The sequence below is a fragment of the Chenopodium album genome, chromosome 12 (assembly GCF_948465745.1).
Source record: "Chenopodium album chromosome 12, dcCheAlbu1.1, whole genome shotgun sequence".
In the NCBI taxonomy this organism is placed as follows: domain Eukaryota; kingdom Viridiplantae; phylum Streptophyta; class Magnoliopsida; order Caryophyllales; family Amaranthaceae; genus Chenopodium; species Chenopodium album.
The window spans coordinates 2980527-2992668 of record NC_137845.1 but is presented as its reverse complement, the minus strand read 5'-3'; the positions used below and the strand labels follow the sequence as shown (position 1 = coordinate 2992668).

The 12142-nt window shown below is 32.8% G+C and overlaps 2 protein-coding genes across 2 annotated transcripts; both read left to right on the top strand.

Moving 5' to 3' along the window:
- Positions 1–1744: 1744 nt before the first annotated feature.
- On the top strand, positions 1745–4830 carry LOC145571615 (laccase-17-like). Its single transcript, XM_081630646.1, has 6 exons — positions 1745–1893; positions 2067–2218; positions 2345–2589; positions 2701–2835; positions 2922–3905; positions 4454–4830. Exons 1-6 carry the CDS (start codon positions 1786–1788, stop codon positions 4582–4584), a joined length of 1755 nt encoding a protein of 584 aa, XP_081486772.1. The 5' UTR covers positions 1745–1785; the 3' UTR covers positions 4585–4830.
- A 3656-nt stretch (positions 4831–8486) lies between these two features.
- Positions 8487–11723, top strand: LOC145571613 (laccase-2-like). The gene is made up of 6 exons (XM_081630645.1): positions 8487–8654; positions 8803–8954; positions 9078–9322; positions 9456–9590; positions 9684–10673; positions 11316–11723. The coding sequence occupies exons 1-6, from the start codon at positions 8550–8552 to the stop codon at positions 11444–11446; spliced, it is 1758 nt and encodes a 585-aa protein (XP_081486771.1). The 5' UTR covers positions 8487–8549; the 3' UTR covers positions 11447–11723.
- The last annotated feature ends 419 nt before the right edge of the window (positions 11724–12142 follow it).

Here is a 12142-nt window from a genome sequence, read left to right as displayed (position 1 = left end):
AAACCAAGCGTAAATTCAGAGTGCCAAACAAGGTGCGAAAGTTGGTGCAACTACAAACTACAATTACATTTACTTATAATATCAGTGTATGTATTATTGAAATATTTTAAATAGTGTGTGGCGATGCTATACTTAGGGGTTGATTATTTGAATTTCAAAGTATAAACTATTACAGACTATAATAATAGATACGAAGTAGCAAATAATATAAAGACTAATGAAAAATAAACGCCCCAACTTCAAATTAGATATATTTGATGAGTTGTATATGAAAACATAATTTAATTAATTATAGTTAAGATGGTAAGATTTATAACTTAATCAAATCATTTTGAGCTTATTATTAGTCTTGAATTCAAATCTATAATAACCATTATATATAATATCTATCATTAGAGAGTACTTCTATGACTCACCCCCCCCCCCCCCCCCTCTAATCTAGAAGGTTTAGTAGCTTAAATTGGATCAGGATTTATAAAATATTTTTGAATAATCAAATGAATATTCATACTCCCCACATGTTTTAATAAGTGTTACAAAAAAAAAAAAAAAAAAAAAAATTTAATATATTTTCAAAAAAAAAAAAAAATTATAAGTTTTCGCCAGCCCAATATAATTTAAAAATGCTCCTGATTTCCGAAAAAAACCTGTATAATTTTCTTAGTGTTTTTTTTTTTTTTTTTTTTTTTTTTTTTTTTTTTTTGAAGAAATAATTTTCTTAGTTTTTGTTTTCATAAATTAAATTTTTTTTCTAAGTAAAAATTAGATACTTCTTTTCTAATGATTTGTATACACCAAGCTTGGCTCTCACAATTTATTACTTCAATTGACTATTCATCTAAAAAAAATAAAATTAAAAGAAGAAGAAAGTGAAGTTTAATGTTCATTAATTCTTACTGGTTGAATTAATTTGACATAAAAAAATCAATAGACAAGAACAGTTAGTAATCTTTATCATCTTTATCTTGCTTGAAAGAAAGGCAGATAAAATGTCCTCCTCATGCCGTGTCATGTGTATGATCAATCTTTTAACTCCTTGAAGCTCCGCTTAGATTCACATATATTTTCCTATTTGAGCAATATCTTATTCACGCTAAATTTACCAAATTTGCGTACCCTGATCATGTAAAGGGATGGATTAATTGATTGAATGATGTAATAATGGTCATTAATAAGCTAAAATTACTTATCGTTAATAATGATATTAAGTTATTTTAGTGTTGATCTAATCATTATAAGTCATTTAGGATTATGCGCATATAGAAATAGGGATGGGTCATGTTCATTCGGTTTTGATTTTGGTTAAAAGTATATAAAAATAGTGTAAACTTTTATATTAGTACTGGATGGTCATGTTATTGTATGTTCAGTTCATATCGAATTTAATATTCTTAATAACTTTAAGTTGGGTTCGAAATCAAGTTATTAAGTTGGGTTAACAATCGCCAGCTCTAATATCACTCTATAAAAATTATCACATGAAGAATTGAAAGTTATACAGATTTATTAATATATACTAGCTAAAATGAGTGTGAAACAACTTCCAAATGACAATATAATAGGGTCAAGTAATATCCATGTAAAACTGTCTTGTATAGCACTCTATAGTGATCGAGGCATTCGAGGGACCTTAATTATTCAAAAACCTGATTTAAATTTACTCAACCTAGGCACAAACTCCTCACCTTGTCACTCCTATATAAACAACTGTTTAGAACTCTCACTTAGCCTCTCTTCACTTTCACAAAAACGTATCATAAACATCGAGATCGATATCGAGTTTCTATGGGTGCTTCCACTCTTTCCTTGCCAGCATTTGCTGCAACCATTTTCCTTTTCTTGGCCAACAATGTTTGGCATTGTCATGGAATAACTAGGCATTATACGTTTGATGTATGTGTCCCCTCTTTTATGAACCAATTTTATTAATTGCTATGATCATGTATCATTATAATCTTTTCTTACAGTGTTATATCACCCTCTTTTATTAATAATTTGATCATATTGTATGATTGAATTGATTAACATTTATTATAAAGTTGTAAATTTATATTATGACTATGTAGGTAAGATTGCAAAATGTAACACACTTGTGCAAGACAAAGACCATGCTCACTGTCAATGGAAAATTCCCTGGGCCTCCAATTGTTGCTAGAGAAGGCGATCAAGTTGTCGTTAAAGTTGTTAACCATGTCCAAAATAATGTCTCCATCCACTGGTATGATTTTAGAGCAAACTAACCACTAGTAAATTTAAACAATAATTATATATTGTGCAATTAATAATAATAATTTGCAGTAATTATATTGTTGTTTGCATAATGATGATGAAATTTCATATATAGGCATGGAATCCGGCAAATAGGGAGTCAGTGGGCTGATGGTCCGGCTTATGTAACACAGTGTCCAATTCAAAGTAATCACAGTTACGTGTACAACTTCACAATCAAAGGACAAAGAGGGACTCTTTTTTGGCACGCCCACATCTCATGGCTTAGGGCTACTCTATATGGACCTATGATCATCCTCCCTAAGAAACATGAACCGTATCCATTCCCTAAGCCCCATGAGGAGAAAACCATCATCTTTGGTATACATACATCGCGTTTAAATCTTTACTTTTGATTAAACATAAGAGCACAAATACACACTTGTACGATACTAATCATGTTACGTGGTACGGTGCATGAAAAATGTGTAGGAGAGTGGTGGTACAATGACACTGAAGCAGTTATTCGTCAAGCCCTTCAGAGTGGAGGAGGCCCTAATGTGTCCGATGCTTATACGTTCAATGGATTTCCAGGGCCATTGTACAATTCATGCTCGGGAGCTAAAGGTTCTTAAGTTGATTGATATGCCTAATAATATTTTTCTTTCCATATATGAACAAAACTTTATAATTTCAATATTGTTGTATATTAGGATTGGAAGATACATACAAGCTAAAGGTCAAGCCAGGGAAAACTTACCTCTTGCGTTTGATCAATGCTGCACTCAACGATGATTTATTCTTCAGTATAGCCAACCACACCATGACATTGGTTGAAGCTGATGCACTCTACCTTAAGCCATTTGAAACCGACATTCTTCTCATAACACCAGGCCAAACCACCAATGTTCTCCTTAAGACCAAGCCTATTCCAAGCCATGCTTCTTACTTAATGGCCGTTAGCCCCTACTTTACAGGTAGTGGCACCTTTGACAACACAACCGCGGCAGCCATACTAGAGTACGAAATGCCACCAAAGCCCTCATCCATTCACAAGGTCATTAACGTTACATCCAAAGATCTTCCTCGTCTACCTTCAGTCAATGACACTTCATTTGTAGCCAATTTTAGCAACAAGTTTCGAAGTTTGAACAATGCTAAATATCCCGTTGATGTTCCACAAAAAGTTGATAAAAACTTCTTCTTTACAGTAGGACTTGGAACTAGCCCTTGTCCTAAGAACCAAAGATGCCAAGGGCCTAATAACAACACTAAATTCGCGGCCACAGTTAACAACATTTCTATGGCTCTTCCATCAACTGCTATGCTTCAGTCCCACTTTTTTGGCCAAAATGATGGGGTTTACAAGACCAATTTCCCTCAATTCCCTCTCAAAGAATTTAACTACACCGGCACGCCCCCGAACAACACCAATGTGATGAATGCTACTGAAACTGTTGTGATCCCTTATAACACAAGTGTTGAGGTTGTTATGCAGGACACTAGTATTGTTAGTGCTGAGAGTCATCCTCTTCACCTTCATGGCTACAATTTTTATGTTGTCGGTCAAGGTTATGGAAACTTTAATCCTAACAAAGATCCTGCCAAATATAATCTTGTTGATCCTGTTGAAAGGAACACGGTGGCCGTGCCTTCCGGTGGTTGGGTCGCTATTCGATTTAGAGCTGATAATCCAGGTTAGTGTAACACATTCCAATAAAATTTGTCCTATCATAGTCATTTTAGGTTATGTTTTCTTAATCGAACTTTCGGAAATAATTCTTTTATATCAGTTTTATACTTTTATTCGTTAAAATTCAGTATACACTAATAAAGCGTATGTAGGCATCATGAGTCTTTAATTACGAGGTACATAGGTAGTAACGTACCCTTGTCATTCACTAGTCTAATTTAAATTGGCAGAGAAGTTGATTCTAATTAAAATCACAATGATGTAGTATAAACTCAATTGGATAGCTAGAAATTTCTCTTTAATTAATTAGCTAGGATACAAATTAGTAAATGTGGCTAATATTCACCAATTAATAATTGAAAATCATATGACAACTAAACAAGTGTCACATTAACCTAAGTTTTAATATAAAGCAATGAGCATGTACTATCAATATATCATTTTCATGTAGATTTCATGCTTAATAAATTGTTACAAAATAAAAAATTAAGATATAATTACTATTATGATTAAGAAAGAATGAAGATCTTACTAAGTAATGCTATGAAACAGGGGTATGGTTCATGCATTGCCATTTTGAGGTGCACATCAGTTGGGGTCTAAGGATGGCTTGGATTGTCCTAGACGGCAAGCTACCCAATCAGAAGCTGCCACCTCCGCCCGCCGACCTTCCGAAATGCTAACTGATCGATCACACAGTACCCTGGCCATCTGCCATTTTGATTGCTAAAAAGAGGAATTGAATTGATTTGAATTTCAGCTTTTGTTTGTTATGGGATTTTGCTTGAGTGAGGATTGTAAGTTGTAAAAGCCAGCTGAGGAGTTGAATTTAATTATTTGTACATGTAGAATAATAAAGGCGGCTTTGTAACATTTTATTTTCCTAAGTTTTACTTTCGATTTCAATAAGAAAAAGGCGTTTCATTTCAGTCTAAGACCTCTAATTTGCCCAAGACTTATTCTTGATTGACATATTCTCCAATCTCCATGATCTACATAGCCAGTAGATAATTGACTTTCATATGTATCGAATGTACGTTTTAGGATAACTTGGTCTCTTGAAAAATTTAACTGTAATATAGGGTCTTCCAATCATACGTTAAAAACGGTATCCAGAACTTGCTCTATTTGTAAAGTCCAAATATATAATCAAAGTGATTGTATATACAAATAAGTTATCAATGTATTATGGTATAATGATGGAAATATTATTTGGAAAATAACTAACAAGATTTTTGACTAGAAATGTTCATGTACTATCACTTCTACTTTTTTTTTTCTTTTTTTTTTTTTTTTTTTTTTTTGAGATTATGAACTGGGCCCATAAATTTGGGCTGCAATTTGGCTTCACATTAAGAATTTAAGACCACAGTCCAGTCCAACTCGAAATTTCTTTTTATCATTTTTAAGAAAATCCGTGGCCCTCTTTTATACAGCATTCCGTAGCCATTACAAAAGGAATCAGCATCAGCCACATAAGGGAGTAGTACTATGATATTATAATTACTCCTGTGGCAAATAGCAATTCACTTTTTTATTTGAGGAAATTTGATACTTTATTTTAGCTATATTAGGGTTTTTTTTTCATGGCAGAATACACAACACAGTCACACAGGCATGCAAATTACATTACCGAGTACTTAACCATTAGACCAAGATTTCATTACTTTATTAGTAAATACATTAGTTACTTTGATTAATTTTTTTAATAGGTAAGAAAAACAAAAATATTAGGAAACATTAATTTGCTAATTGGAAACAGATAAATTATTTTTAACATGGTAGGAGTACATTACCCAAAATTTGTGAGACGAATGGAAATATCAAGCTAACAGAAGATGAAGTCAATCATAACAAAATCTAACAAACAATTAAGTTGAACAAATCACTGTCTTGTCATTAACAGAAGCGACTGGTAATGGCTGTTGACAGACAAGATAGAAGTTCAGATTAACTTTACCAAATTTTAGGAGTTGTAGTGGGAATAGGGAGCTAATTTTACGGGTCAACAAATTACTTTATTCTAAATAAGCTCTAGCTAAGCTAAGCTACTACTTTTGGTTTTCTAGCTACTTCAACAACTTTAATTTCCCTAATTTAAATATATTAGGCATAAATTTTAGAGCTAATAAAGTTTAATTTGGTTATGTGCTGTTTTAAATCTAAACTGTTGTTAATGCACAAAATTAAAACTATATAAGAGGACATAGTTGTAACCTAGCTACTCCATAATAGATATTGTCACAATAATATAATAACATTATTATAGTAATGTTGTTGACGTGCAATTTACTTGCATGCATGCACATAATAATTGTATGGCAAGCTTATTTTGATTTTTGAGGGCCTTTAATAATATAATTAATTAAATTAAATATCCTTGAGTACAGTAGAAAGCAAGGTATAGTGTCTTACAAGGTGCATGGTTGGTGTAACTACAGTGCAAACTACTAGGGACTATTACTACTTGCGTTTGAATTGCGATTGATATATACTTCAAACACTCTAATTAATAAGTCTATTTTATGTGAAAAAAGCTCCAATTGATATGTTTCTTCCATTCTTTTGTAATTACAATGCCATTGAAGTCCAGAAGTACACATGCATTTGTCAATAAAATTTTACAACGAATATTAATATCACTCTGTAGTCATACTTTATTTGTTACTGTTTCGTATGTATCGAGACGAAGTTAATAAGACCTCACATGAGCATATTTTACCTCACGTGTAAATAAAAAAAATACAGTTAAAGAAAAATCATTTTTTAATATGTCTGTCCAATAAAAGTATATAAAAAACAAACCAATTTAAAATTGAATATAGTGATAGTTATTTCAACAATGGAAACTGTAGATAGATTTTCAAAATTGAAAATTAAAAATCAAAATTTATTGTTAACGGGACTAACATCTCAACTAGTAATCTCTATTTGATATACTACTCAAAAGTTTGACTTACTAGTGACACTTGAACTCAATTACTAATTTTTAATTGTTTGAGAACTAATATAATAACGATTAAAAAACAAAAAATGAAGAAAAAGCGTAGACAACAGGAAAGGCGGATAAAATGTCCTTCTCTAAACGAGAGACAGAGAACGTGAACGCAAATTCACACTTACACTTGTGCTTATTAGTGGGACCTTAATTAGCTCTCTCTCGAACTAAAACCATTACCAAATTTAAAGCATTATTTCTAAACTAAGGATGGTAACTTGGTAAGATTCAGCATCTTGATTACGTACTAAGGCTAATTATTATTTTTTATATTTTCAAATCAACATGCTTGGATCATTATAACAAGATTCAACGTCCAAAACTACTATACTTGGGATAAGATAGGTTTAAAAAATAGTTATTAATTGGGGCAATGTTTCTTAGAGGATGTTCATTCAGCTTAATTTCAGTTCAGTTCAGCTCCAATAAGTTCAGTTCAGTTCAGCTTCTAATTTTCTTCTCTCATAAAATATTCATTTCGGCTCAATTCAGTTCAATTCAGCTCCAATTAATTCAGTTCAGTAAATATAAACAGGCTCTTAGTCTTTGGAATTGAACAATGACTTGATATACCTTGGATAATAGTTGTGTTATGATGGAATAAGAAAGATTAATGAATAATACTGCATAAATTTATGGGGTTCACCAATAATGTGTTAGCAATATGTATATCAATGGATGGACACATAAAGTTTTATTATTGTAAAAAAAAAAGGTACATGTTACAAAATAGCTAGGTAGTTTTAAAATGTAGGTAGTTTATCTGATACTCCCAAACCGAACAAAATAAGCCCTGAATTTAGTCCGAACAGAAAATTGCAACATAATAGCAGATATCCTCATTATTATTAAGAATTCTAGAGTCAAGATACCCCCACATGTTGAGTCATTCATAGGATGAGAGGTGAAGCATATTCAATGTATATTTAGCATGAGGTAACTTTTATTTTTGTGTAAAATTGATTATGATTTCATATATTTTTTATTATCTTTTGCACATGCAATGTCATTTTTAAATGGCCTTCCAATTAATATGAAGTATATGAACACTAGACGTATCCATTGAGCTATGCTACATTACTTGTTATAGTTTATAAACTTATATAGCATACATAAAATTCCTTTGTGAAAAGAATTAAATGTCATTTAAAAACTTTGAAATACTAGAATTTCAGATTGAGTTACAATTCTTACAAACATACAAAGTAACTAAAATAAAAAATCTAATTACATACACATATTGACATATATAGTAATGTTAATGAAATAAATAGAGATATGATTAACTATACAGCAAGTACGTGTATGAGAAAAAATGGTCAGATAAACATAGAAATAACTCATTTAGTAATCCAAAACAAAAATGGAAAGTTATAACTTGAAGCAATGAAGCTTTAGAACAACTTCCAATTGACAAAATATTAGGAGATATTATGACCATATAATATTGACTTGAATAGCACTCAAGGGTGAGTGACAAGTCCCTCAAAAAATTTAATCACCTAATTCCGCACCCAACCCAAACATACCTTTACCACATCATTCTTATATAAAAACTATGTTAACTCTCACTAATCACTCCAAACTTGCACAAAATAATCATCCAATAACATCTACACACAATTTTCTATTCTAAAGAGAAAAAAAAATATGGGTGCTCATTTTCTTTCTTCTCCTGCATTTTGTGGAACTCTACTTTTGTTTATTGCCAATATTTGGTTGTGTCATGGAGTGACAAGGCACTATAGATTTGATGTATGTATTTTTTTTTTAAAAATCACTTTTTCATTAGCCAATGAAATTTTTATCTTATGATGCATGCTTCTTTTTATGTAATGATTTAATTTATTGCTCACTACGAGTATAAAGTTTTTTTGTTGGATTTTGCATTATGATTTTGTAGATAAAGTTGCAAAATGTGACACATTTGTGCAAAACAAAGAGCATGATCACTGTGAATGGCAAGTTCCCTGGGCCAAGAATCATTGCTAGGGAGGGTGACCGAGTCATTGTAAATGTTGTAAACCATGTCAAGAATAATATTTCAATCCACTGGTAAGATATATTAAATTAAAGCTAGTGATGAATTTTGTTGTTATCAAAATGAGATATAATTCGTCAATTATGCGCGGCTTCGACCATTTTATTTTAAAAACTAATAATCATTTAATAATATAGGCATGGTGTTCGACAACTAGGGAGCCCATGGGCAGACGGTCCAGGTTACATAACACAATGTCCAATTCAGATAAACAATAGCTATGTGTACAACTTTACGATCAAAGGTCAAAGAGGGACTCTTTTTTGGCATGCTCATATCTCTTGGCTTAGGGCATCTGTTTATGGACCTATCATTATTCTCCCAAGGAGAAATGAATCCTATCCATTCCCTAAGCCTCACAAGGAAGCCACCATAATGTTTGGTACGTTCTCTTAATATTATGACTAATATAATTAATCAACACCTAGATACTTTGCTGTTACATGCATGCTTTAACCCCTTCAAAGCTATATAGTTGATCACATACATATATTTTGCCCAAATTTATGTTGTAGGTGAATGGTGGAACAATGACACTGAAGCAGTCATTAGTCAAGCCCTTCAAACTGGCGGAGGCCCTAACGTATCGGATGCATATACATTTAACGGATTTCCAGGGCCATTGTATAATTCATGTACCGGAGCTAAAGGTACCTGACACATCACTGTGTTATACAGCCTAAACATTTTTGTAATTCGTATATGTTAAATTAATACAATTTGGCTTTGGCTTTGGCTTTTAGGTATGGCGGACACGTATAAGCTTAAGGTTAAGCCAGGGAAGACTTACCTCTTGCGGTTGGTTAATGCTGCACTCAATGACGAGCTATTCTTCAGCATAGCAAACCACACTATGACATTGGTTGAAGCCGATGCACTCTACCTAAAGCCGTTTAATACCGACATTTTAGTCATTGCACCGGGCCAAACCACCAATGTACTCCTTAAAACCAAGCCTAATCCTAGACATACCACATACCTAATGGCAGTTAGGCCTTACTTCACCGGTAGTGGCACCTTTGACAACACTACCGCAGCAGCTATCCTAGAGTACGAAATCCCATCAAAGTCCTCCTCGGCCACTCATCACAAGATCCTCAATGTAACCTCTAAGGATCTCCCTCGTCTCCCTTCCATTAACGACACTTCTTTTGTAGGAAATTTCTCTCAAAAATTCCGAAGTTTGAACAATGCAAAGTTTCCAGCCGAAGTCCCAAAAAAAGTGGACAAACACTTCTTCTTCACAGTAGGACTTGGAACTAGCCCTTGCCCTAAGAACCAAACATGCCAAGGGCCTAATAACAGGACCAAATTCGCGGCCTCAGTAAACAACATTTCTATGGCCCTGCCATCAACTGCCCTGCTTCAATCATATTTCTTTGGCCAAAATGCAGGGGTTTACAAGACTAATTTCCCTCAAATGCCGCTTAAACAATTTAATTACACCGGCACACCACCTAATAATACTAATACAATGAATAACACCGAAGTGTTAGTGATCCCATATAACACAAATGTGGAGCTTATTATGCAGGACACTAGCATTATTAGCGCGGAGAGTCACCCTCTTCATCTACACGGCTATGATTTCTACGTCGTTGGCCAAGGTTTTGGTAACTTTAACCCTAAAAAGGACCCTGCCAACTATAATCTTGTTGATCCTGTTGCTAGGAACACCGTTGGAGTACCATCTGGCGGTTGGGTTGCCATTCGATTCAAGGCCGATAACCCAGGTTAGTATTAGTACTACGTGTATAAATTATATGTACACAAATTTACTATTTCTTTCATATTATCTGTCACTTAAAATATCAACTCGGACTGCATAATAATAATAATAGTAAACAAGTAACTTGTTCATTTGTGCATAATTGTTACATATTCGCATGCATTTGCAACAATTGAACAAGAATGAATATTTGACAGCTACTAAATTGGATTAGACAGTCAACATTATTCAAAGTGAAGCACAGTAAAAATGCATGTAACAATCTAGAATATTTGTCGTAAACTTCTGTAATCACCATCTAATATTCTTATTAAGCATTGACTATAATTGAATAGCCATTAAATCACGACCCTTTTAATTAAAGGGACAAGATTAAGACTTTTCATCAATTGGATTAGATTGTGTACCAACAATTGGTAATTACATAAGCTAAGGTTAATAATAAAACAAGTGCTAACATTAGGATACACTAATAACGATATTTTAACCAAACTGTAACGTTAAGTAGTGATTAAGTTAGTCTAAGAACACACGTGTTGCTTTAATACCTTATATTATTTTATCAGTATGAAGTATTGTGATTAATTAACAATAAGGAATACCTTAATTTACAATTAATTAATTAATTTTGTGTAATTGAAAACAGGAGTATGGTTTATGCATTGCCATTTTGAGGTTCACATGAGTTGGGGACTAAGGATGGCTTGGATTGTCCTTGATGGAAAATTACCCAATCAGAAGGTGCCACGTCCGCCAGCTGACCTTCCCAAATGCTGATTTGTCAGCCTTTTCATTGGCCGTTAATTCGTTACAACTTACAAGTTTTTGTTCCGTGTTTTTGTATGAATTTAAATTATTTTGTTTTTGTGTGATGGTTTTGCTTGAGTTTGAGAGAAAAGCAAGGTGAGGCATTGAATTGTAGAGTTTGTTTGGAATAAGGATGGTTTTGTACACTTAATTCCCAATTTTCCATCTAATGAAATTCAAATCAAGATATTATGAGTTTTAATTTGAGGCTAATTCTCCACCGTCCATTTATTTTACACTCGAAATTGAAATTAATATGAGTAATTACAAATCAAATAACTTTCATTAATTTCACTAAAAATGAATCTAATCGCTATGATTTACAGAGTACTCCATATAACATTACATGCTCATAGACAAGTGTACCGTATAAAACATGTTTAAGTGCTTTTACTCCACTGTTACTTATTTTTACTTATTATAGTTAGATGAATGTAAATTTTACATGCTACGTAGTTGTCATAGGACGTGCGTCATGTTCTCCCATGAATAGATGATTATTATGTAGGTGAAAATATCTTATAGTAATTAATTTTTTTACCGTACTTTAGCCGATGGTTCTGTTTTAACCGTTGAGGAGTATTTGGGTGGGTTGGTGGAAAAGAAAAGGAGAGAGGCAGTAGTTAAATTTGAGTGGCAAAGTAGTTGGGCCATAACCCGTAAATA

Bases quoted from the DNA above. Each gene is read 5' to 3' on its own strand.
- LOC145571615 (XM_081630646.1), top strand. From the start codon at position 1,786: ATGGGTGCTTCCACTCTTTCCTTGCCAGCATTTGCTGCAACCATTTTC. The intron at 1,894-2,066 runs GTATGTGTCCCC...ATGACTATGTAG, and splicing joins CTAGGCATTATACGTTTGAT to GTAAGATTGCAAAATGTAAC. The intron at 2,836-2,921 runs GTTCTTAAGTTG...GTTGTATATTAG, and splicing joins TTCATGCTCGGGAGCTAAAG to GATTGGAAGATACATACAAG.
- LOC145571613 (XM_081630645.1), top strand. From the start codon at position 8,550: ATGGGTGCTCATTTTCTTTCTTCTCCTGCATTTTGTGGAACTCTACTT. The intron at 8,955-9,077 runs GTAAGATATATT...TTAATAATATAG, and splicing joins AATAATATTTCAATCCACTG to GCATGGTGTTCGACAACTAG. The intron at 9,591-9,683 runs GTACCTGACACA...TTTGGCTTTTAG, and splicing joins TTCATGTACCGGAGCTAAAG to GTATGGCGGACACGTATAAG.